The sequence below is a fragment of the Pempheris klunzingeri genome, chromosome 20, assembly GCF_042242105.1.
Source record: "Pempheris klunzingeri isolate RE-2024b chromosome 20, fPemKlu1.hap1, whole genome shotgun sequence".
Classification (NCBI taxonomy): domain Eukaryota; kingdom Metazoa; phylum Chordata; class Actinopteri; order Acropomatiformes; family Pempheridae; genus Pempheris; species Pempheris klunzingeri.
In genome coordinates this window covers 9,728,411-9,755,764 of record NC_092031.1, presented here as the reverse complement: position 1 = coordinate 9,755,764, position 27,354 = coordinate 9,728,411, and the positions used below count along the sequence as shown (strand labels likewise).

The 27,354-nt window shown below is 42.3% G+C and overlaps 1 protein-coding gene across 1 annotated transcript; it reads left to right on the top strand.

Annotated features, from left to right (window-relative positions):
* The first annotated feature begins 652 nt into the window (after positions 1-652).
* Positions 653-26,808, top strand: LOC139219602 (disintegrin and metalloproteinase domain-containing protein 11-like). Its single transcript, XM_070851520.1, has 26 exons — positions 653-774; positions 1,058-1,209; positions 8,298-8,374; positions 8,951-9,017; positions 14,541-14,623; positions 15,229-15,286; positions 16,622-16,685; positions 17,453-17,592; positions 18,313-18,387; positions 18,527-18,598; positions 19,589-19,755; positions 19,874-19,958; positions 20,132-20,222; positions 20,557-20,608; positions 20,742-20,841; positions 21,106-21,177; positions 21,459-21,551; positions 21,689-21,769; positions 21,857-21,907; positions 22,035-22,098; positions 22,277-22,382; positions 22,573-22,692; positions 23,202-23,370; positions 23,480-23,594; positions 24,382-24,472; positions 26,385-26,808. The coding sequence occupies exons 1-26, from the start codon at positions 717-719 to the stop codon at positions 26,425-26,427; spliced, it is 2,346 nt and encodes a 781-aa protein (XP_070707621.1). The 5' UTR covers positions 653-716; the 3' UTR covers positions 26,428-26,808.
* Positions 26,809-27,354: the final 546 nt, after the last annotated feature.

The window sequence follows — 27,354 nt, the reverse complement described above, 5'->3', positions numbered from 1 at the left end:
GGTATGCAGATCAATGATCTGTAGCAATGAAAGTATGAGAAAACAGTCACATCAAATACCAAATTACTGATAAATATATTTTTGATCATGTTTGCTTATGTGATTCTAGCAAAATGCTCTTGAAGCATTAATATGCTACAATTAAAGAAGAACAGATTAAAGCCTCATATCAAATGAATGGGAACAGTGTTATGAATTATAAATTTGTTTCCACTTAAGGACTTCACATGTATCCTAGTTTCGTCTACTGTCCGGTGTCACCCTTGGGTCCACACAGCCGAGAGTTGCACCCATCAGGTCTCATCAAAGAGCGTGGGTGGATCCGTCAAGTCCCACGTGCTCCTTGTTTCCAGGTCCGCGGCTCCTCGCGCAGCCTCATTGCTTCACGCGATCACAGAAACGTTTAGGCCGAAACACGAGTGTGTATGTATGTGTGTGTGTGAGTGTGTGTATGTGTGTGATCGCGCCGCGGAGCTTGGTGACACCGACACACACCATGCAGCTGGAGCCGAGCAGAGGAGCCTCATCAGGGGGCTTTTAAAACTCCCCACCGGCGGGAACTGGAGGTGAGAGATGCGGGCGCCGCTTTCAAAGGAACCCCGCTGCTCTGTTTGTCTTCACTGACAACAACAGTGCTGCTGCAGCTCCGCTCACGCCTCTTTTCGCTTCATTTAACGGCGCTGCACCGAGGAAACCACCAGGACTATGTGAGCATCATGCTCGCTGTGAGATGCCTGCTGTTCGCTGCAGTGTGTGCACGGTGCGCCGTGACAGGTGAGAGGCTTCGCTTTCCCCTTTTATGATTTAGTTTATTACAGGCAACATGTGCCCAGTGATTTTAAAAATTAGTAGTTTTTGGTCATTTCTGCATCCACTTTACCTGCGCTCACCGACAAGGACCGTGTAATTGTTGCATCGACGAGCAGCTCACCGTCAGATGTTTGATCCTACAGGAGGGCTGCAGAAATAAGAGATTTAGAGCTCCACAAACCTGAGTTTGCTCTGTGGCATCTCGCCCTATCCGTGCACTGAGCCTCCTCGTGTGTCCCCTCTGCAGGTCTGAGGGAATGGGTGAGTCTGGAGGGAAAGCTGCCTCCTGCAGAACAGCTCGTTCAGCCCAAGCGGCTCCTGCAACAGATCCACTCCCAGGAGGAGCTGCTCCACAGCCGCCTGGACACCCGGATCAAAAACTACACCGCCGGAGCACAGGTGAGTTCAGCCGGCACCCGTGACTTGTTTCACATCCATCCCTCCAACCACCAGAGCTGGACACACGTGTACTATTATTCACTTTATCACAAAATGTGTGATAAGATGGCGCCACCGTGGCAGACGTGTTTGCTCGCTCCGCTCTCGAATGCCGGCTTTTTGTTCTTTTTTTGTGTTTTCTTTGTTTTCACTGCATTGCACAGATGACATGCGCTGTTACCTATAACAGGCAAGCACTGCTGGATATTGCCAAACTTTCTTACAACTTGGAGTTTAGCGGATTCATACCACCGGACCTGCAAATCTTTGTGCGTCCCCGTGAGCACCGCCACCGCCACCAGGAAGGCCCCGACCAGCCGATCCAAGGAGAGCGCTTCGGAGGCGGCGTCGCAAGAGAGGCAAGAGGGGAGGGCTCCATGCCAGGCTGAAAGCCCGTGCTAGCCGACCACCGCTACCTAGCCTCTTGCTGACTAACGTGCGGTCTCTGGAGAACAAGCTGGACGAGCTAAGAGCCAGGATTACAACACAGCAGGGAAGTCGAGAATGCTGCGCTCTAATTTTCACTGAATCCTGGCTCTCGGACAAAGTCCTGGAGTCCGCCGTCCAGCTACAGACGCACTCCACGCACCGAGGAGACCGGACCGCAGCCTCCGGTAAGAAGAAGAAAGGAGGAGGTGTGTGCGTGTTTATCAACAACACGTGGTGTGGGGATGTACAGACTGTTCATAAGCACTGCTCATCTGACGTGCCGTCCCTACTATCTACCAAGGGACTTCACATCTGTGCTTCTGGCTCCGCGGGCCAACGCTGCAGCGGCGCTTAATCAGAATCAGAATCAGAATCAGAATCAGAATTCCTTTATTGTCATTGTGCAAGCAGCACAACGAAATTTAAACACAGCAGCTCTCATGGACAGTTCAAACAACGGAAGGTGCAAAATACAGAATAGTGCAAAAGAAATACAAAATAGTGCAAAAGAAAAAGAATATATGTAAGAAAATATATACAAAAATATAAATAATAATAATAGTAAGCTCCACACTAGAGACGGCTCACCCTGACGCTGTTTTTGTTGTCGCTGGCGACTTTAATCAGTGCAACCTACGGACTGTATTTCCCAAATACCACCAGCATGTTGACATTCCCACCCCTGACAAGAACACACTGGATCATGTATACACCAACATTAAGGGTGCATACAGGGCTGCCCCCCGCCCCCACTTCGGACACTCAGACCACATCTCCCTGTTCCTGTATCCAGCATACAGACAAAGACTCAGGCAATCAAACCCAGTCACCACACAGGTTAAACTCTGGACACCAGAGACTAGGGACAGATTACCACTACAGACTGGGATGTCTTCAAAGCTGCAGCCACTCTGGAGGACTCTTCTGTCAGCATACAGGAGTATGCTGACTTTGTGACTGGGTACATCAGCACTTGTGTGGATAACATCGTACCCACCATACAAGTCAAGAAGTTTCCCAACCAGAAACCCTGGATAAACAGTCATGTGCGTCACATGCTACATGCTCGCTCTCACATCTGGGATTCTGCATTCACATCTGGCAACGAGGCCGAGTACAAAGCTGCGAAGTACGGATTGAGAAAGACCATCACAGCTGCCAAGAGGCAGTACAGAGAGAAGCTGGATGGCTTCTACTCCTCTGCTGACTCCAGGCGCATGTGGCAGGACCTGCAGCACATCACAGACTACAGGAACAGCTCCAGTACCACCAGTGCCACGGACAGCCTGCCCGATGACCTCAACACATTCTACACCCGATTCGAGACCTCCACCCCCCACACAGAGAGGAGGCTCACAGACACCAGGACCACTTCACCCCCCTCCTGCTGCAGTCCTGCACACCTCCCTCTCACACCTGGAGAATAAAGACTCCTACATCAGGATGCTCTTTATCAACTACAGCTCTGCGTTCAACACGGTCATCCCCCACAAGCTCACCCACAAACTGTTCTCACTCGGACTGCACCCCCCCCCTCTGTGACTGGCTCCTGGACTTTCTGACTGGCAGGCCTCAGTCTGTCAGGATAGGAAACAGGACTTCAGCCAGCATCATCACCAACATCGGCACACCTCAGGGGTGTGCCCTCAGCCCCATCCTCTACACCCTGTTCACCCACGACTGTGTTGCCTCCCACAAGGACAACACCATCCTGAAGTTTGCAGACGACACCGCTGTGATAGGACGCATCACCGGTGGAGACGAAGCATCCTACAGGAGGGAGGTGGACACTCTGGTGACATGGTGTGAGGACAACAACCTCACCCTCGACACAGACAAGACGAAGGAGATGATAGTGGACATGAGGAAGGAGAGGAGACCTCATCAGCCACTGCTCGTCCGAGGTCAGGAAGTGGAGAGGGTGAGCAGCTTCAAATACCTGGGGGTCCACATCAACGAGGACCTCACCTGGTCACTGAACACCACACAGCTGGTGAAGAAGGCCCAGCAACGGCTGTATTTCCTGAGGAGGCTGAGGAGGTTTGGCATGTCGTCAAAAATCCTCACCAACTTCTACAGCTGCGTTGTTGAGTCCATCTTAACCGGCTGCATCACCGTGTGGTACGGCAGCACCACCATCATGGACCGTAAACGCCTGCAGAGAGTGGTGAAGACTGCGTCCAAGACCACCAGGACTCCCCTGCCCTCTCTGCAGAGCATCTACAGACACAGAGTCCACCGGAGGGCTGCCTCCATCATCAAAGACCCCACCCACCCCCAACACAAACTGTTCCCTCTCCTCCCCTCAGGCCGGAGGCACAGGAGTCTGAAATGCAGGACGTCCAGACTCAGGAACTCCTTCTTTCCCTCCGCCATCAGGCTCCTTAACAGCCGATAGGAGTCACTACTACCTCCAATGACTGTACTTTATTTTAAGTTGCACATTTTTGCACACATGTAAATATATTTATATCTAGCAATAGTAGTTTATATTTATATGTTTTATATTCTATTCTATCCTCTTCTTTTTCACTCTTTGGCATTCGGTGCGGATGGCAAAGTAAGATTTTCATTGTACAGGGAAACCTGTTTCTACACTGTTCACATGACAATAAACACTTTGAATCTTGAATCTTGAAATGATCACATTCATTTGTGCAACCTCTAACTAAAGTCACCACCCAGTTTAGAAAGTCTCACACCAATGAAACCTAAAATTAATTAAATAAGAAGGAGCTGAAACGTATGAATTGTGGAAAAAGTGTTAGTTTATTATGCATTAATGATTTCAGGTTTTAGTTATAATTTTGCAAGATAGTTTTTCTTGGCTCCTAAATCAGCCCTTTCCTTTTTTATGATCAAAATTATTACTTTTACAATATCTTTAAAGGTGAAACAAGGTGCACCTATATAGAAGGCACATATCAACATATACTAGATGTCTACACCCAGGTACTTTTAAATTAAAACAACCGATATCTGGGAGATTACAATAGAAAATTCCATAATGAATAGATGGATAAATGTGTTGGAAAGAGAAAACGGAGAGACATTTTTTATTTATATATTCAGACAAGCACCAGAAGACAGCTGATTTCTAAAACTCTAACCCCCGTTTGTCCTCTCTTTTGAGCTCATGTGTCTGTCACTCCTTCCCCCACCTTTTGACAGCTTGTGGGGCCACAACAGGGCAGGACAGACTCAGCCCACCCCACCTAGTTGCCTCCAGTCCATTAGATAATATTTCACACCTCTACCTGTCCTCTCTCGTTACCCTCGCTATGAACACTGTCTGTCAGTCAGCGGCTGGCCGGTCAGTGGATATGACACAGGTCTGACCTTGAGCTACCCTCTGTGGTCGGCACGCTGTCTCATGACTGGTTTTTTGTTCTCCATTGAAAAGTCTGAGTGCTGCCACGCTACAGAATGTAAATTCAGACGTGAGGTTGAATCAGCAGAGTCCCTCCAATCGCTGTAAACTCAGATGTAAAAGGGAATGAATGCTAATTTCAGTGATAATCTTTTTTTGTGAATCACTTCAGAACGTTGACCATCAGTTTCAGGCGTGGTTTATGCCCATCACCGTGTCATTAGTGTTGGCTGTAATCAGTGTTTTTATAATAGCAATAGATCAAATGTGACGGTGTCGCTGATACTAATGAGCTCAAAGCTAATCTTCACCCAACTCTGACCGTTTCTACGTCTTTGAGCTCACTGTTTTGATTCACTCTCTGAGCTTCATCAACCTTGTCTCTAACAGCAGGAAGCTGTTTCCAGTAAAACAGCTCTGATAAACCGACTGTACACTACCTGCCGTGCACCAAACTAGCAGCCAGCTAGTGAACATAGCGAAGCATTTAGCTGCTGAAGAGCCAAGATATTTCCCTCAGGACTTGGTGGAGACCAAAAGCAGAGCTAAAAGTAGAGTGAATATTGGATGTACATTTGTCAGGTTTCCAGAAACATGACTGGACATGTAACTAAGTAATTCCACTATTTCAACTTTAAAAGGCCAAATCAAATCAATGAATGCAGGTTTTTTTGACTGCTTCTTTCAACTTAGAGAAACAATCACCTGAAGTTAAATTTTCTGCGATCTCTTTCTGGCCTAAAGCAGAGCCAGACTGAAGATGATCACGCTGTGCTTGTTGGTCATTAGAGAGGAAGTGTTACTGTAAACTAAGATTAAGGTCAATGTATTTCTCAAAACAAGCAGCAGTTCAACACTTATTGTTCCTACGTATGATTCTTACATCTTAGAGGGAGAAATTACTTTATTGTCACACTTGAGAAAATCTAACCAGCAAATATTTTGTGTTTTTACTTTAAAATAGTTACTCATAATTTTTTTAAGTAGCCTATTGAACATACCATTCAGTGTCTATTGTGTGTCAACAATGAATATTAAGGATTTTTATTTAACAAAAAAAAAATCAAACACAATAAAAAAATCATCACAGTCAGAGCACCAATGCAGCCATCTTACCTCTGCTCACAGGCAGGCATTGCAGGCTTTTTATTGTACAGTATATGGACCCAGTGGAGGTTTAGATTGATACTAAGTGGTTTGCAGAGAGTGCATGGTAATACTAATGAGACCCGCCTTGCATCTGGCCAGTAAGTACTGATGGGAGCCACCACAGAGCTCTGTCTTGTATTGTGGATGGGGCTCACCTTGGAGCAAGGTTAGAGAAAGCTGATGAGCCCCAGCACCCAGTTTTTATCTGAAAAAGCCTCAGGGATGGATGAGGCTGTCTCCCCTTCAGGGAGCGGTTACTGGAAGAGGACGTTCCTTTATTGTCATCTAAGTCCTTTGTTGCTTTGGTCTCTCTGCGCACTGTTCAATTATTTCATACTGAATATCAATCTTACTCTTTATCATATTCTGTCACGCTTTTTATGTGACCTTACTCAGTTTCCTGAAAGACTGAAATACTTGACAAATGATATGACTCATTAGTTTGAGTCAGTGTCTGGGACCGACACCATGCAAGGATAAGAAAAAGAGATGCCTGATTTATTATCTAAAAGTACGTTTTAGACGTCTAAGTACTTAGTTTCTGTTCTACCGCACATCACTGGATGTGCTGACAACTTGCATTCCTTGCAGACAGAACCATGAGACACAAACCGTGGTAGAAAAAATTAATTCATGACCTTGACTTGAAGAGATGTGGACATTTTCCATATTGTAATTTGACTACTGCTACTTCTGTCTGCTCGGTACATGAGAGAGGAGGATCCCTCCTCCTTTTCCGTTTGGAGGTTGAACTGAAGTTCTCAAGATAGAGGGTGTGTACTGAGTTAACGAATAAAGTAACTTTGAATCGACTTATTAAGCATTTAAATGAATGCAGATACAACACTAAAGCTTGTCCCAACTCCATGAGACGTAGTAAATAAGCCCAAGCAGGTTTTTAGTATTTAGTGTGTTCACACTAGAAAATGACAAAGTATACTCAAAACGATCGGCACACATACTAAAAAAAAAATTGAATTTATTGTGGGTGGTGGTGAGACTGTTCCAGCAATGGTTCAAAATACAAAACCAAACAATTGGACTTTTGGAAAAACTCCTTTTGTTGTCTCTCAGGTCAGTGTAGTTTTAAGGTCAGTACTCTAAAGTTAAATGGAGCCTACATGTATAAATAGTCAAAGGATAACTTTGGTATTTTTAAGCCTGGGCTCTATTTTTACATAGTTTTTGTTTGAAATGACTGGAAGGTACAAAAACTTTTGGAAGTGGTCCAATAGATCACCTCAAACCGCAGCCAAGAATGAGCAACAAACGAACTACAATGGCTGTAATGTAATCCTTCGGAGCAACCACACCAGTCACTGAACTCCCACTAAAAGTGCTTCCCAGTCAGGCTCAGGTTCGAAGTGTCTGACAACATAACGGAAAGGATCCCAAGAGAATTAGACCTGTAAGATCCTTTTCGTTTAACTAGAAACAGATGTTTTATTGCTCAGTTCAAAGCCACCAGACTCCATTGACAAAAACAGTAATTTTACCTCATGGAACATAGGAGTTGCAGGTCTACTGCTGCCTCTATTGGCCAGTTTGTTTGTGTTGTGTGACTTTGGTGTTTGCTGGTGTTTGACTTGGTTCACTTCTGAAGATATGTGGTAAAAGTCATAGCAACTAGACTAACAACTCCTGTCGTCTGCAAAAACTGTTCAGTGGCAAAAACAAGCACTTTTAGAGGACATACATTGAATGGCGTTGGTGCCCGAAGGAGCACATTAGAGCTACTGTAGCTCATTGGTAATCTGTTTGTGGCTGCCAGCTGAGGCGATTTACTGAACCAAATCCTTTGTACTTACAAGTCATTTTGAACACAAAATATGTAAAAATAGTCCATGTTTGAAAATACCATCCTTATCCTTTGGTGACTTCTTTTATACTAATTACAAAAACAGGACACAGCATAACAAACTTGAAATAAATCAAATAAAACCATTGATTAATGACGGCTTCATTGAATTATTTAACCATCAACGGCCATAATCAATCAGATTCAATTTCTCTGATTATTTGTTGCCACTTAAACCAGTAAATGAATCAAATGTAAATCTGAGACGCTCTTATGCATCCTTTTCCTCCCTCCCGCCGTCAGCCCGTCCATTTGGCCCAGAGCAGCTTCCTGGTGGAGGCCTTCGGCTCATCCTTTATCCTTGACCTGGAACTCAACCAGTAAGTCAACACATGCCGACAAAGCCTTCACACGTCCACACAACAGAGGCGCAAAACGATGTTTAATGCTTTTTCTTTACAGCAGTCACTGACACGACTCCTACTCACATGCTCACACTTACTGCCCATCATTCTTCGTGTATTTCTCCTGCCCACCCACAGTACTGCACTGTATGTCCTTTGTGTTGGCATTATGCAGACTGGCTGCGGGCTAAAGGACACTTAATGTATACCTCCACTCCCCCTCTCCTCACTCAGCACACATTTTACACTAATTGACGACATTTATGGAATGCCTTTCACCGTCTTTCTAAGCACTTAGAACAAATGAACCTTCATACATTTCGGTTTTACAGATGAGTCAGACATTTGTTGATCTAGATTCACACAAGTCATAATGTTTAATGCTGATTAATATTATTCTGTCATATGGCACTCCAGAGTAATGGCCCGTAATGGTCACACAGTGCCACAATCTTGCTTTTGCAAACAGTTGCAGAAATATTGACTTCAGGTTGAAACTGAATGTTAAAATGATTATTATTCTCCTCACTTTTTCCTTCCTCTTCCCTGCAGCAATCTCCTGTCTACAGAGTATGTGGAGCGTCACTATGACGAAGATGGGCAGCTGTCACAGAATAAGGTAAGACTGCCTTATAGAAACTGTTTTTGGAAATACGTTTGTTGGCTTTCTTGCTTGGAGTTAGATATCATGTACAGTAAATATAACTAGAAAGACTAGAAAGATGAGGACTGGATTCTTATTCTTTGTTCTGTCAAAAGGCAACCTTAGTCTACTTAAGAGCATCTCTAAAGCTCACACACGTATTTATTTTATGTGTGTTAAACACATAGTATTTAACAAATAGTAAATTTGACAAGTGGTGGTTTTATGGGGGTTACATCCAACACTATTTCTTCACCGGGAGCATTTTAGTGAGCTTTAGTTTAGTTAGCTTTATGCTAAGCTCAGCATCATCCGTGCAGCCCAGACATGAGACATTGATTTCCTCATCTAACTCATGACAAGAAAAGCAAAGCTTTGATAAACTATCTTGACAAATGAGAGTTTTTCCACCGCAGCCAGTTTGATAGAAACTGATTCTGTGCCAGAGCCTACAACGGTGTCGCTTTTATGTTCAGTGTGAATGAGAACACGTTTCCAATGGGTGTGTTCACAGAATCAATAACCAATAACTGTGCTTGTTTATTGTGCCCCTCGGGCTGAATTTCATAGAAATTTCAAATGTTTCAAGGCCCGTGTAAATGGCTTTGAAGGTGTTTTTCCTTCAGGTGTGCATTAGCTGTGTTTTCCTCCATACTCCTCCATCCACACATCATGCTGAATCTTTGGAATTGTGTCCAGAAACATCTTTCTAGCTGCTGATGCACGGACTGATGATACATTTGGGCGAACTGTCCTGTAATAATGTTATTAGTCTGGTTTGTTTACAGTCTCAGTTAATGCAGACGGCTCTCTGCACCATCTGGAGACTCTCTTGTTCTGTCTGAATCCTCGGCTGTATTTTAGTCTCTGTCCCTCTCGCTTTCTGTTCCTTTTTCTGGCTTTATCTCTCTCCTTCACTCTCTTTTTTGCTGCCAAAGACCACCTGACCAATCACTAGGTGTTGCCATGGATACCAGCAGCCAGCAGCAGCAGCAGCCTGGGTCTATTTTGTTGTGTCGTGAGGGGAATTCAAATCATGGCAATTTCCAGAGCCAATACATTTAATTATCATATCTCTACCTATATAATACAAAACAAATATGACATCATTACAGATGTATGGAAATTATATAAGAAAAAAACATTAAATCTAAATTATAAAACATAAGTTACCGTCTACATTTTCTGTAAGACTTAAAGGAAGATGTTATTATAGAAAAGGAGTTCCCTAATTTGGTGAAATGTTTGGGAAGCTAAGATCTGGGCATTTTGTTATTCTCAAAAAAGGACATTGATTGATTCTTATAGAGCCCCTTTGATAAATCTGCTAGATGTGGTATAGTAAATTAATAAAATAGTGTCTCTCATAGATGGTTTTAATCACCAGAGAATACAAACTAATTTATTTTTGAACTGTAAAATCGGCCAGAATTCTTTAATAACCAAATTTAAAGGACCTTCCTCAAAGATGTGCATTTATGGTGTTGGCCTCTCGTCATTTTGTCAATATAAGTACTAAAATAGGAGCAAATGAATAGGATGCCTATGAAGAACAGAGGTGAAATTTAGACAAACATAGTAGGATTAATGTTAGTTTATAGCATTGAAATCAGTAGGGGAAAATGATAATGAGGTAAAAAAAAAAAAAATTATTCAATCAGTTTTTCTTTCTTGTCTCATATCTTGAATATGAGTAGTTGTTATGTCTGAATGACTATCCAGACTATCCTATTGTCTGAATGCATAGTTGAACAAATGCAAATGCAAATTGTTCGATACACATGCAAATCCCTGAGTGCATCTATGGAGATATTACAAAATAATCTGCAAATATTGCTCACATGGGCGTTTCCTTTTCTACATGCTGGTTTTAGAAGTTGGTGTATGCAGCCCCCTCCCCCTGCCACCACCATCTCTATCTAGATTTATTCAGTTTTATTGACGAGCCATTAAATTCCCCCTGCCTTTGTGTGTCACTTTTTTATTGGTCCCCGTGGGTCTATGCTTTTGCACTGAGTGGGTGAATGGCTTGTCCGGATTGAATCTCAATGACACACGACTAAAAGAGGAATTGAATTAGGGATGAGGATGGAACTGATGGGAGCCATGTTATAAATCTGTCAGTATCCTGCTGAATACTTGCTTCTTCATATTGATAAAAGACAGCTGCACTACCAATCATATAATTTACAGGCTAATGAATTGATAGACAATGTTTTCCACCATCAGTTTGCAGCATTGCATATTTAATAATTATACCAGTACCTGGGCACTGATGATTAATTAGTTGCAATCAAACGCAATCAGAGTGAGATGGGGAGAAGTGTTTGTTCACTGTGCTCATTGATTTTCTCCAAATAGTTTCACTGTTAAATTATTCAGTTTAACTTTGCCTGCCAGTGAGCCTTTATTGTACCTAAACTCATGAGGGAATAAACAGGCTTCTCCGCTCACAGAGGAAGTCTAATATTCCCAACGGATGCTTTTGCTCTACCTTGTCTTCCCTTCACTTCGCATTAGCTCCGATTGTTTCATTACCTTTCCTCCTGCTCCTCTCAGCTCAACAATGCTGACTCAAAGTCCAGCTTTTCATTCCTGTCATTGCACTTTAAATGTAGATTCCTGTTTACCTGCCCCTGTCCTGCCTGCACAGGTGATATTTCACAATTAATCTATGATTTCTTACACTGCATGGTTTATTTGCGTGCGTCTCTTCTGAAAAGCTCCCTCAGTCCCACAAAGTCAGCGAGTGTCTGCTGTGTGAGGCTTGATTTGATTTCCCCCATTTAGCCCTGTAATCCTGCCTTTTATTTATTTATTATCTCGCCCCGGACTAAGTGGTGTGGGCCGTCTCACTATTTGGTATGAATGATTAAAGTCCTTTTCTTCCTCAACAGATGAACTGACACTGAATCTAAATAAGCTCTATGGGAAATCCTAGGACTACATTTAAGAGGTTGTTAGACTGTATGTGGTTTTATGGCTTTGAACAGATCCTTGAAATTATGTAATTTTTCTTCTGTAAAACTTGTGTAGCTTAACCTTAGAAATGTGCCTTTATATTAAGCTGCTACGTATTATTGCCATGCTGGTGGTGCAGTCCAGACTGAAACATCTCTGTTGGATTGCCATGAAATGTGGTGCAGACAATCATGTTCCCCACAGGATGAACTGTAATAACTTTGGTAATTATTTTGGTACTTTGCAGAGACATTGCTCATGAACTCTATATCCTGATGGTCTTGAATGAGAGAAATTGTGATGACTTTCCGACCAGGAGATGGTTGTATTGACGTTGATGAAGGAATATTTGGAAGCTTATATTTGTTTGTGTCCCATAGAACTGGTTTAATTAGTCTTTTAGACTTTTAAAGTTTAAATTGTTACAGAGTAATCAGAGCAGTGAAAAATAGACAAAATGCAACCCAATTTTCATCAAAAGCAAACCAGTCCTTTGTGTCCACTGAGACTTCATGTTAGACAGATCGACCGAAGCAGCTTCATCTGAAGCTTGCCTCCCGCTGGACTCTCACCTGGTGAGGAATTTATAAAAAAAACCAACCAGTCAACCATTGATTTCTCCTCAACAGATATTTTGCGGACAGTAGCCTCTTTTAGATCCAGTGATCAAGCCACTTAATGCACAGATGCACGCGCAACCGCATATTCTTACTGAATGAGCAGTGTTGAAGTCTTCTTTGTCATTGCAAATCACTTTTTGCGAGTTCGTCCTTGACTTGACAGGATGTCCAAGAGATTTTTCAGAGTAAAGGTTGACCAAGCATGAAGAGCAGCAGCTCCACGTCGCCTCTTTTCTTTTTCAGCCGTGCCAGACAACAGCAGGCTCAGGTGGCAGACATGACTTATTGGGGTTCGTTACAAACACCTGAAACTGACCCTCTCTTTAACACATACACACACACACAAACACACACACGCACACACACACACTCCTTAGCTCCAAGTAGCTACAAACCAAAACATCAGGCTGTTATCTCCATCCACATGGATGAAACCTGATTGATTATGCATATAGAAAATCCCCCAAGAGTTGAATTCTGTCTGTGCAGTTTAATTTCTTCTCAACAACTCTTGTTTGCTTGTTTTCTGTCACTGCCTGACTGACAGCGGCACTTCTCCTCTCCGATTGTCGTTACCTGATCTTTCCTGTACTGTGAGAGGCAGCGTGGAAACACTATATTCAAAACATGAACCTCCAGTTGGAGGCTTTCAGGGGATTATGAATACTCAGGTGAAGGTATCTTGAAGTGGGTTGTACAGCTAACACCTTACAGCAAAGTATCAGCTGAAACTGGCACACACCAATTCAACATGTGGGAGTCAATTTACTACCAAAAAAACGGTCGTATGAGAAATTACTTCAACATTATAGAAACTTTGAATAGAAAGCCGGTGTCACTTTGGGTGGTAAGTTTTGAAGATACAGGCTTTATGCCAGACAGAGACAGTCTAGTAAAGACAAAATCACGGTGCATTTTGGGATGTGTAGTGGAGATATCTTGGCCTCTGCAACATCGATTTGACTGTCCTTTTTTTGTCTTGAAAGTTCTCCGACTTAACAGAAGAGTGATAACTCTTCTCTTTTTTTTGATACATCTAATATTAGTATAGGGGTTTGTGTTTCATAACCAGGTCACAGTCAGTGGTGTATGGGCATTCATTTCTCAGGTTAAAACAGGTGAAAAGGAACTGCTCCACTTAGAGGTTATCGTCTATCACTAAAATTTTATGTTCACACTTGTGTTTTACATGTGATTTAGTGAAACCAGCTGCTGGCGGCAGAATATTTACAACAAACAAATGTTCAATTACTCTACACATACAAACTGTAATTAAGTTTTCAGATTTTTTAAAGACAGTAGCATTTGAAAGAAAATATTATTGTCATTTTTTGAGATCCAGTGCTAAGTTGGTGTACCTGAGCGATCCCTTGTTGCTCCCTTGTTGCTCCCTTGTTGCTCCCTTGTTGCTTGTTTAATGACTCACTCATTAAACGATGAGTGTTCCTTCCCAAGATAAGACAATATTTGCTCACAACTGACTTTTTAGATTAAAACAATTTTAATCACACTTAATTTTTTGTTAATTGAAACTCGAGCACATCACTAAGTCTCCCCCATTTGACCTCTGCCCCTCTCTGTTGCTTTAATTGCTCTCTCCATCACTCACTCACACACTGTATGCTCACAGCTTTTCCGTGGTGAAACTCAACTCAGCTGCAGCCTCTGTAGGTGTAGGTTTTCCCGGACGCTGAGTTGTACAGTAGTCACTGATATCCTTCAGTCGACCCACCAGGTCGGCATTCATAGGCCCTGGGCTGACAGTAAATACCTGCACTGTGTGTATTCAGGGGCCAGGAGATCAGCAACAGTGAGGTGTTCATGGTCAGTGTTGGTTTCATTTCCTGAAATCTGACGTGAGCATGTTACTGGATGATGGAGGCTTCAGTGTCTCACTGCAATCTTTTGATGTGTCCAGGGAGGAGAGCACTGCTACTACCATGGGCGTGTGCGGGGGCTGCCGGGCTCCTGGGCTGCTCTGTCCACCTGCCACGGCCTACGGTGAGTCCAACACTTGGACTAAATGCTGTCACTTCAGTGAGCTCAATGTCGATTTTCAAAAAAGTCCTCATGAAGAAAATCAATTTTCCCCTTTTTTTTTTATTTTTGTTGAAAAGGATGTAATGAATAGTTTAACATTTTAAGAAATACACTTAATTGCTTTCATCTTATTCTCTCATTTTGATTTAGCTTAGACTACTAGCACCTCTAAAGCTCACAAATTAACACGTCATATCTGGATTATTTAATCCGTAAAAAAGACAACAAATATTCAGTGTTACCCTTTGGTTTTTGAATGACTTAAACAAATGAGATGCCCACTAATTAGTGAGCTACTAGACCAACTGCTACCCTTGTACAGAGCCAGGCCAGTTGTTTCCACCTGTTTGTTGTCTTTGTGCTAAGCTAAGTTAACTCTAAAATCTCAAACTATTCCTTTAGGATGCAATAAACCTATACTACAGCAAAAAAGCATATCACTTTTGCAAAACATGTGGTAGAGAAATTAAAAGGCAAAAATACATATAATCAAAAAAAGTACAGTGTCTTGACTGTATTTTTCCTACAAACTACTGCAACTTACTGTTATGTTTTGTTTGTTTCAGGGGAATGTTTTCTGACGGCAACTTCTCATATGGGATTGAACCTGTCGAAGGTGGTGAGGTGAGTCAGGATCAGCTGGTTTGACTTTTAGTAAACACACACTTATCTGTATTCTGTGCATAAAGTCCAGGCAGCAACAAGATCACATGAAAAACTTGCACCAAACCTTCAAACTCATCCAAATATGTCTGAAATCTTTACAATGGCGGCCTGCAGTGTCAGTTTCTCCGCCTGTCTCCATATCGCTCCATGACTTACCATCAGTCCAGACGGTGTTACTCTATCTCTGAGATGCTTTATGGAAAGTATTGAGTTGATACGCTATCCACCACCACTGAAACACATCTCCTGTCTCATATCGGAGGGAGACATAATCTCACAGAGGCGGACGGAGAGCGGAGAAATTCAAAATAATTGACAAAAACAAAAGGTTTAAGAGGCTTTTTACATCATTCGAAAATACGCAGATGTGCTTTTAGAATAGATCTAGTATTGGGTGTATGAGAGAGACCAAAGGGAGTAGGAGAAAAGTGTTTTGAGTGGAAGAGGCAGAGCTTTTTTTCCATTAAGGCCCACAGTAATCGAAGCACAGCTCAATTACATAGACTGGAGAGATGGATCAATGGGCCTCCCAGCTCATCTTCAAACTCCCTCACTCTCCTTCCCTCGCCTCGGCTCTCTATCTCAGATGGGTCATTTTCATAAAGTATTTATCCCCAGCTCAAGTGTACCACAGTGTCCAGTAGTGTTATTGCCATTATGACAGCCCAGTGATTGATTAATTATGCATCAGAGCACTTTCCTTCCCGTTGATCCATCTCTACCTCAGAGGACACGGCAGCACTCTCTCGCCCACAAAAGTTGACGTATAAAGTTCAGGATGAGAGGGTGCCATTTTTCTGCTTGTGTAGTTTTACAAGAATGTTCTTCTCTTGCTTGAGGGGATGTCATCACTCATATAAAGTTTATAACCACGTTTGCTCAGGTCTACATTTTTATGCTCTTTTGGAGGGAAGAGTTCTGCAACTTTACTTCTTTTCCTCAAAGCCTGGTACTTAAAAGTTATGTTTCCTCCATTAAAGATTACCACAGAACAAAACACAAATAGGATTTAGACTGTTTACATCTTTTTTTCAGGCAGACATGGATAGTGAACCCAAAAACTGGCTCTTCTGTGAAGCCTTAATGGTTAAAATTTTGCTCCAAGTCATCATTTTAAAACAAGCACATTGAAAAGAACCTCTGACATAAGACATATTTTGTTCTCTAAACTTAGTGACAACACTTTTAAACCTTTTAGTGCCAAATAAAAGAGTAATTCCACCCCCCTGTTTCCCTCCCTCTCTCTCTCTGCCACTCTGCTTATGTTTTTTCTTTTGTTCTGACGCCCTTCAGGAGCAGAATGACCACATTGTGTATCGTATGCCGGACATCGAGCTGTTTCCACCTCCCTGTCCAGGTAGGACCTCAGGTCAGGCTTGCAGAGAAACTCTTGTTTTCCTCTGTATTTCAGTCCCTCCTGATGCAATGATGAAAGTCTGCTGGGTATTTAAATCCCTGTCTCTGTCTGCCCTTTAATGAGTGTTATAATATCTCAAACTCTCAATTTTGACTAAACTTTGCATTGTGATACATACTTGGTCCGTGCTTTGCTATTAAAAGATGTCACGGGATGCGGAAAAGGCTGTTTGCTGTTACTTGTGTGGAGTCGGCACGTTCAGCCTCATCTTTGACATCGGGTGATATAATACAGTCAAATATTCTGTAATGCTTCTGTAAAGTCTGTTTTTTGGCTGCTTTTCTCTCTTTCTTGACATGCGCAGTTCAGTGTCCAGTGTCCTCCTCAGGTTGTCCAGCTGCCCTCCTCACTCGTGCTAAACATCTCATTTGGCTGCTTTTTCTCCATCTGCCCTCTTTGTCCCTGACACTCGTCTGCCTCTCTGGATTTATCTCCCCCTCTTTCCTGTCACCCAACCCTTGCCGTTCCCCTCTCCCTCCCTCCCTTCCTCCTCAGCCCTCTCTTCCTCCCCATTTGGCCAGTTATACACTTCCCCCTTTCCTCTGTTCTCCTTCACTGGCTGTGTGATATTGATTTCTCCTGCAGATCAGTGGACTAAAATACATGGTTACATCCATCCATGGACTGATGACTAGACACTTTTCTCTCTCTCTCACTTAACTGTGTGTGTGTGTGTGTGTGTGTGTGTGTGTGTGTGTGTTTCTCAGGATGCTCTATCAACAGTACAGAGTCTGAGGGGCAGACAGACGTCCACAGCAAAGGAGACAGTGAGCTGACGGATGGAGACGGCTGGTCTGAGGAGGAGAAGCCTGTCTTTACAGAAGGCCTGAGACGCTCAAAAAGACAAGTCAGTGTTCAGACAGCCTCCATGAGTCTCTCTCTCCCGACACACACCTGCATGTACGCGCACAGATGGCCCGCCAGGCAGGAACATGCTGCGTGCACTACAGCAGGCGTCACCATGAGGGAAACATCAGAGCTGAGATATGCAAACTCAATTAATATTTTACTGTCAAGTCTGTCAGATGATGCCAAATTTCCACACACATGCTGATAGACTGTCTCGGCTCTCGTGCTTCACACAAACAGTAAAAGAGCAAAGTTTGAGAAAATTAGCCAAAGATACCGTCTGACGCTAGAAATGTTTGCCCTCTGTTGCATCTGTTGGAAATAAGTGTTTTCACTTGTCCTTTGGATTTTTTGCTCCCCTAGCTGATAATCCATATATAACAATAACCAATCAAAACTAACTTTACAAAAATAATTTAAAAGTCGTTTTGTTTCATGTTCAACCCCTGAAGTAATCAAATACAGAAGCTGCGACGATGCATCTCTTCAGATGCCGAGCAAATATCCTGCTTAATGAAAGAGTGATTGTTGCTCTCCCTCTCAAGGACAAAGACTTGAGTTTCACCAGCATCAGCATGTGTGTGTGTTGCTGCTCGGTGTGAGTAATGGTTTCACCTGCTGGGTTTGTGTGTGTGCGCGCGTTGTTTGTCCTGTCTGAAGGTGATTATGACAGAGGACTCAAACGTCTGGCTGTATGGGTTTCTTTTGCCCCCTCCAGGTGCGGCGAGGCCAGCGCACCGTTCAGACTGAGACCAAGTACATCGAGCTGATGGTGGTCAACGACCACGAGCTGGTAGGTGTGAAGCTCTTTTACCTCATCTCTCTATCTGCTGCATGAAGGCATCATATGAAGTGAGCGTGACTCTCATTAAGATAATGATGGAGTCAGTTGGTGCTCTGCTGATGAGCCTTTCTCTCCTCTCTCCTGTTAGTTTGTGCAGCTCCGTCGATCAGCCACTCAGACAAAGAACTTTGCCAAAGCGGTGGTGAACATGGCCGATGCGGTGAGTTGAAACACTGTTCACGTTGAGCTTCCTCTTCCTGTCACCTGTTCTTTGTGACTATGGCACAACATCATAGTAAATCTATTGAGTATATAGTAAATCTAAGTCTCTTGATTTCAGTTGCCACATTTCAGAGCATTTCCCTGCACATGAAACTTCCCTGAGTGGGACAGCTGCCATCACTTATTTCCTAGAAGACACAAGCTATTTTACTGTCAGCTATGATTTTTTTTGACTATCTCAGGTTTGGTCTCAGATTATCATGAAGGCTGCTGTGTGTCAGGATTTCTTTCAGGTCTATTTACTGTCACAAGTCTTTCACTTGTTCACTTGTTTGACTGACTGATTAACATGTCAAATATTTGCTTTAATCTCCTGAATCCTCATCATTTAACATCATCATTAGGGGCTTTTAATATGAATGATTTTAATAGTTTATTTATTTCTACACATCATGGCTAAAATAAAAATGAACATGTAATGATGTATCAATGCTTAAAAAATGTAGGTGATATAAATTTAGCCCATTTTCATTCTGTATGGGTTTGAAAGCATTAAAGGTTTCAGCGCCATAAGATCGAAGTTATAGTTTGCTTTTTCTGAAATCTGCTCATATAAACAGATAAAGATAAAAGCAGATTGAAGGGAACATCAGCTGCTAAGGCTGCTAAAATATTCAGCAGGGGTCATGATGTGACTTATGTGGACTACACTTCCCAGTCCTTTGTAAAAACCTACAGGTAAATCAGATTTTAGGTGCAAGTAAGACTATTGCTCATCTAGATTATGTTTTTAATTTTTATTTAATCTTTATTTGCTCAAGTGAGACCAATCAATACTAAGATGGAAAGAACGTTTATTGTAGAGGAGAACATCGCATCTAGTTATGTTTAAGGACACTTTTCTTTGTCATCACTCCACATAAATCATTAAAGTTAAACATGTGATACTTTTAGATGAGGACTTTACATTTTCTGAATGTGTTTCCAGATCTACAAGGAGCAGCTCAACACTCGCATCGTCCTGGTGGCCATGGAAACGTGGTCTTCTGAAAACAGGGTCTCGGTGGGCGATGACGCTTTGCTGACGCTGCGCGACTTCATGAAGTTCAGAAAGGAGAGCATCAAGGAGCGCTGCGACGCTGTTCACCTCTTCTCGTGGGTTCAGTCTCCTGGTTTTAGTTGTCCCCCATCTTCACCTCCTCCTTCATCTTCTTGTTCATATCCTTCTCCTCCTCCAATTGTTATTATAGCAGTCTCCCTGTCTTTACTATAGCGGGAGGACGTTCATGAGCAGCCGTAGCGAGGCGGCCTACATCGGGGGCATCTGCTCACTCACTCGGGGTGGAGGCATCAATGAGGTGAGACGTGCCTCCCGAACACAGCTCAGATCTGAGAGACTGGCCACAATTAATGGCATCTGTCCAATAAAAGTCAGAAAAATTGTGTATTTATAGAAGAATTGTTGCCAGAATTTTACTCTCTTTTCCCCCACAGTTGTTGTTGTTAACTTGATTTATATGTGTGTCTTCAGTATGGCAGCGTGGGCCCCATGGCCATCACACTGTGTCAGAGTCTCGGCCAGAACATCGGCATGCTGAGGAACAAAGAGCGATCGGCTGCAGGTAACACTAATGCAACATTGCAGACGTTGGTTGGCATCTTTCTCAAGGAAATTCTACTTTTTGTTGTCCTTTTTATGTCTAAAATCTGTGTCTTGGAGTGCAAACCTAATCTATATCACTCATTTGATTTCCACTGAGGACGCACTGATTTGTTTATATGAGAAGAAAAGTTCTGCTGTACGATTAGTTCCCTCTGGTGGTGAGATCACAGCAGTGCACAGCAGCATTTAAAAAGGTTTTTAAAACTTTTTTTTGTGTGTGTGTGCAGTCACTATGTGATCTGTCTTGATCACAAAAATGTTTTGTGTGTGTGTGTGTGTGTGTGTGTGTTCAGGAGACTGCAGGTGTCCAGATCCATGGCTGGGCTGTATCATGGAGGATACAGGGTACGCACTTTATTTTGCATGAAATATTAGCAACATTTTAGGTTGTCATATTTTATACTGGCTTTTGAAGATTTTAAGCAATATTCTGCCAAACAATATTCTGTTTTGCTTTTTTTTTTTTTTAATCAATTAGTTACTACCTGCCCAGGAAGTTCTCTCGCTGCAGTATAGACGAGTACCTGCGTTTCCTCCAGCAGGGAGGAGGCAGCTGTCTCTTCAACAAGCCCAGCAAGGTGAGAGATGGTTGGCCATCATCAGAGAGAGACCCTGATGGGGTTTTTTTAAATCACATAGAAATAGAAGAAGAAGAACAAGAAGAAAGACTGTAACAGTTCTTCCTGAAGCATGAGTGGATTCATGCTGAGGCTTCTGTTATTTTCTCTTATTTTATCACTTCACTGTGTTTTCATTGTATGATAGACAAGCAGAGAAAATTACATTATAGTAAATGCTGTAGTTACCTTACATGTTTTTTTTTTTTTTTTTACTTCTGGTAGCTTTTAGACCCACCAGAGTGTGGGAATGGTTATGTGGAGCTGGGAGAGGAATGTGACTGTGGATCACTAGTCGTAAGTACACTTAACTAATTAACTAATAACTAATAATTAACTAATTTGTTATTGCTTGTCTTATACACAATGTCATGGACTGATTTCACTCATTCAGCCTTAAAACTGGTTGGAAAAGTTGACATTTTCAGTTGTCAAATTCAGAGAGCATCTTTATCTTTCCATGTATCATGGTACCATGCATCATAAATCTACAATTTACATTAAAAATATATGTACTTGTAGTAATTTATCCCCCAAAAAGCCAAGGAATGACACTGTGAACCCTCTGTGTCCCATAGGAGTGTGCACGGAACGGAGCCAACTGCTGTAAGAAGTGTACCCTCACCCACAATGCCATGTGTAGCAACGGGCTGTGCTGCAGGGACTGCAAGGTGAGCTGCTGTAATACATCACACCTGGGCAGTTTGTCACTGTTTGTTAAGGCTCCGATTGACTCTTTTACTCTCATTTAATCTGCTCCAACCCCCTACATGTGGTCTCTGCCTCTTCTTCTGTGGTTGTTTGACAGTATGAACTGAGAGGGGTGACGTGCCGTGATGCCGTTAATGACTGTGATATTCCCGAGACCTGCACAGGAGACTCCAGTCAGGTGAAAGGACGACACTTAGGTACATTTAGAAATATAACTGAAAAGTCAACGATGCTGAACAAACATATAATTCTCTCTCTTTCTCAGTGTCCTCATAATGTCCACAAACTGGACGGCTACATGTGTGATGCTGGACAGGTAAAGTCATGCTCTGTGTTTCATGTTTGTCACTGCTTCCTTTGTTACATTTAATGAGGTATATTTCTTTTTCTGTCTTACATTTGTTCATCATCATTTCCACCCTCCTCCTCTTCCTCCTCCTCAGGGACGGTGCTATGGAGGTCGCTGTAAGACCAGAGATGGCCAGTGCAGGACTCTGTGGGGCTACAGTAGGTTTGGATTGGAAGTAGAGCTTTATTTACAGATGTTCCATGGGCCTCTGGTGGTCAAAGCGGGAATTTCAAGACTCACATTTTGAAATGTTATTTTATATTTTCTGGAAGGAGCGTCGAAACAATTAAAGCAAGGCCACGTCCTCAAGTGAAAGACTGTGTTCTCTGTTCCCAGACTCAGCTGACAGGTTCTGCTATGAAAAGCTGAACTCTGAGGGCACAGACAAGGGAAACTGTGGGCCGGACTCCAGTGGTCAGGGATGGGTGCAGTGCAACAAGCAGTGAGTGAACAGCAAGGCTTCATAATATACATTTTGATGTACACACGCACAAAATTTTGATCAAAAAACAACTTGAATTGAATGCTCCAGAGAGAGCCTGGATTTATACACTCCAGTTTTTGTTTTCTTAAGCCTGATATGACCCTTTACATTTTTTTTAATTATGGTTTTATTGTTTTTTTTCTGTTAGAGACGTTCTGTGTGGTTTGCTGCTGTGCACCAATCTGACAGCAAAGCCGAGGTTTGGTGAACTGCAGGGAAGGCTCACCAGTCTGACCATCCACCATCAGAACAGATACATGGACTGCAGGTGAGGCAGCTTCAAAGGTGTCTCTTGGTTTAACAAATGCAGAAGGTTTCAAACCTATATTTGTTTTACTTTATATATATGTTGCAATAAATGTTAAATGGTTTGCTTGCTGGGGTTTTGTGAAACGCTATTTTGTTTTTGTGTCGTGCATAAAAATGACAATAACGAAATTGACTGTTAACCAAATTTGGATTTACTAAACATAGAAAAGATGCTAGAATTTGGGTTTGTGGATGTCATAAGTTGGTTTTTCTGGCACATAAGGAGTGACAGACAGAACACATAAAGTGAATAAATATGGGTCAAAAGAATCATTCAAGTGAAAGCAGGAAAGGAGAAAACTGGTACCAAGCAGCGCCTACAGACAGCTCTGATCTAGGAAGGATACTTCGTCTTTAAAACAATTCTAATCAAATAGTGCTATCAGTTTAAAAAAACGACGTGATAAAGTAGCTCTGAGAGAAGTAGAGTAAAGTCACCATGATTTGATGTGACCCTCTGACCTGCAGGGGCGGCCATGCAGTGCTGGATGACGGCTTGGATCTGGGCTACGTGGAGGACGGGACACCATGTGGGCCGAACATGATGTGTTTGGAGCGTCGCTGCCTCCCCGTCACCACCTTCAACCTCAGCACCTGCCCAGGATCCTCGTCCTCACGGATCTGCTCCCACCACGGGGTGAGACTGGCACTGCTGTTCGGCCCCCCCAGGCCGTACAACAACATTAGAGTTTCATTTAAAAGATAGAGTACACCCGCTCACGTCCACTCTCCACTCTGTTCCGCAGACTTGCAGTAACGAGGTGAAGTGTATCTGTGATCCAGACTACACTGGGAAGGACTGTAGTGTGTTCGACCCGATCCCCATCCCCACCCCGCCAGACGGCCCAGAGAAATACAAAGGTAACCGCAGTGAGCAGTTTGCCTCCACGTAGACCTTTCATCAGACGGCCATAGTGCTGTTACAGTGAAATATGAACAAAACACGTGTCATTTTTTACTAACTTGTCCACACAGGATGGTCTGGCAGAACACTTTCACTACTCTGTCTATACAAACTGAAAAGTATTTCACTACAAAACAAAATAAGGTCATTTTATTTTCTGCAAGTTAGACTGGAAATTACATGGCACACTGAATCTGATTTGTTCTAATGAGTTTGAAGTTGTAGAGCAGATAGTAGCAAAAGTACACACAGCTTAAATGTTCAAATATATGAATTACAGCATGTTTAAAGCTGCTCAAAACAGCAGCTTTGAAATGTACTGAATCACAAAATAAGCAATAGAAATATCAAATGCAACATAAAAACATGCAACATACAAATGAAAAATGATGACAATATGAATAAATGTGAATTTACAGGATGAGCATCATATTTTTAGGCAGTGCTGTCTTAACATATTTTTAAGGGGTATTCTAATGTATCACTGTAAAAGCAGAACATGTGTGCACTAACATGCATTACAAAACAAATGAAATGTATGCACACCAATACACGTGCACAAATCCTCCCTGATGCCCGTTTGTCATATTATACATGTAATATTTTATAAACTACTTAACTACTTTTTGATGCTTTAAAGTCAAAAGAAATACAAAATATTAACAAAATAGTATCGAAATTTTTGGCACTCAGCGCTCTCATATGCTGTTTTTCCCTCACTGGCTGACTCCTTCACTCCCACAGGTCCCAGTGGTACCAATATCATAATAGGTTCGGTTGCTGGTGCAATTCTGCTGGCAGCGATAGTCCTTGGGGGAACTGGCTGGGGATTTAAGTAAGAGCTCTGGCATGCATGCCTCCATCTGTGCGCCTGCTGTGTTCCTCTGTCAGCTAACACACATGTCTGCAGCTTGCTGCTGAGTGCTCCTCTGCTTGCTGTCTGATCCATACTCACAACCAGAGACCATGGGGGCTCATTATTGACGCTGGTGGGCGTGCAGTAGATGGCTTTCCATCTGCGAGGTTTGTGAGAAGGAAGGGAGCATGAATGATAGTACTTACAAACCTTCATTAGCAATTTTGGCTGGTAAGCTCTTTGATGAAGTCTCCATCACGGCATGAGATGACCGGCAAGAGTCTGTTCTCTGTGTAGTATGTATGATATTCATTTCAATTGATACGTTATTGTTTAGTGGACTATAGAGGACAAAAGGCAAAAATTCACTGGCTCCACATTTTTAAACGAGAATATTTTCTGGTTTTCTTCGTCTTCTGTGATCGTTAATTATATGTGACATCTGAACACGTCCCCATGGGGTCTGGGCACTCACCATGGGCATTTTTCACTGTTTTCTGGCATTTTATTGACCAAAGGATTAATCACAACAAAAGTCTGTTGATGAAAGTAATTGTTAGTTGCAGCCTTATTCAAGTAATTTTTCAACCAAAAATGTCTTTTTATCTTTGAATTTTGAGATTTTTTTTTCTATTTCTAGACTTTTTCTAGACTCGATGATTAAGTTATTATGTTGGTCATGTGATCAACACATTAATTACATAAATGAAGTAAATAATTGTTAGTTGCATACAGGGCAAAGAACTAAATAAAGACCAAGTTTGAAAACGAGCAAATCTGTTGGTGTGGAGTTAGAAAGACGTGAGCTCATGAGGCTTCTGTGCCCCACTCCTCGTTTCTGCTGGCATCTCGTGGCTACATTAGCTGCTAGCAGCATTACCCTCTCACCTCGATGGAGAACACATTCTGGTTAATGCAGGTTTTGACAAGAAAGAGGAATACGTGGAACAAAAGGACGATCTATATGCATGTTTTTAAAAAATCAATCCCTTGTGAGTCAGACAGTGTTAAAGGAGTGCCTAAATCAACAAAGTTCTCCTTAAGTTTGCTCACTGCAAAAATGCCCTGACAAATTTAGCGAGATATATCTTATCTAGATAGAAGCACGTTCTCGCATAAACAAACATGATTGCACACGGAGTATGTGAATGCTACTTTATAAGGTGTCCAATAAGATGTCATTATAGCTCATAAAATCTTGAAATAAGCTCAAAAAGACTGATTTCAAGCAACGTAGCCAGGTTGTTTTGCAGACACGTCCCTCGTATATAGTTAAAAATAATAATGACAAAGTTGCTTATCAAGACAAGGCAAGTGACCTTTATTTGAACCAAGTCAAGGGATCTTGATTAAAGACAAAACAAGACTAGATTTTGAGTCTGTATATGAGGTTATTACACTTGGTTGGATGTGCAGTTTTTGTACTATTAATTAACAGGCTCTTTCCATGTTCCCTTCTGCACGGCTGGCTTTGACTCCAGGTCTTCTCTCTGTAGCTTGTTTCATTCACTCTCTACAACGCTGTCTCGCTTAACGCCGGCTTTGCTGTGGCATGCCTGCAAGCTGGAGAGAAACAAAAATGCTTGTCTCCGACTGTAATCTTCTGCCTCAGTCTCATGACTGTTGCTTGTATGATAGCATCGAGTCTGCCTGAAGAGACACTGCGGTTGCAAGAAGTAGTAGAAGGAACTTTCTGGATAACAAAAGATAAAGATGAGATTTTTAAGGGCCCGTTTAATGCTTTGCTTTCAAGGCCTCGGATCATTGCATGTTTTTTTTCCCTCCCACACTGCCTCTTGAGACATGAAACAGCAGTTGATGGTCTTGTCTGTCTTTCTACTTCACATTTCTCTGCTCCCTCCACCCTGTCGCTGCCTCACTGCGGATCCAGAAACATCCGAAGGGGAAGGTACGATCCCGCCTTTCAGTCCTGATCCCAGCACCAAAACATCATTGATCTTGAATCGCTGTTCATTGTGTCGACATTATAAGAGTCCTGCTTCACCTTCTTTTGTGGCCTTATTTTTCATCTTTTTTTATCTAATTTTTATTTGTATAAGCACACAGCATGAACCGATCCCTCATATCACAGCATTTTTACAGCCTGTGCTAGTTTGCAGTGCTGTTCCGTAGATGGACCTTTGAACTTAACAAAACTTCATTCAACTCAATCCTAATTGTATTTCTACATGTGCTACAGCTCATAAACAGTATTAGCAAGCTTAACTATCTATAATCCCAGTTTGCTTCATTATTATTTGTAATGCATGTACCCTCATTAACCTGGCTGCCATTTCTAGAATATAGCTGCAGTGTCGACTTTGTATTGTTTATGGTATGGTATTTCATAACACTTTAATTAATAAAAATTGAACACCTTAAGCTTTTTCTTTGCTTTTTTGGGTTCATTTTTTGATTATTTTATGATCCATCTGCACATCTAGCTGCAACCACTAGTCACTGAATGTGACGATCTCCTTGTCTTGTGTTTTAGTAAATTAAACATTTTCAGGTTTTGGACAGTAAGTCGGACAAAACAAGACATTTGGTCATTGCATGTTTTTTTTTATCATTTCTCGTAGACATTTGGGGTCTCGATGGGCATGTTTAACTGCTTTCTGGTGTTTTGTAGACCAAATAATGAATTACTTTAAACTATAATCAGAATATTAATCTCTAATGAAAAAAATAAGTCGTTACAGCCGTAACCTGCATCAGTCTTTTCCGTGTTTTAATTAGTCTTTGCTGCCCTGTTGATCTTGTCAGATTCCTTACTCTTTGTCTCTTTTCTCCTCCTTATTTCCTCATCTTCTTTCTCCATTTCATTCCTCTTCTCTTCCCAGATCTTCGGGAGTTTGACT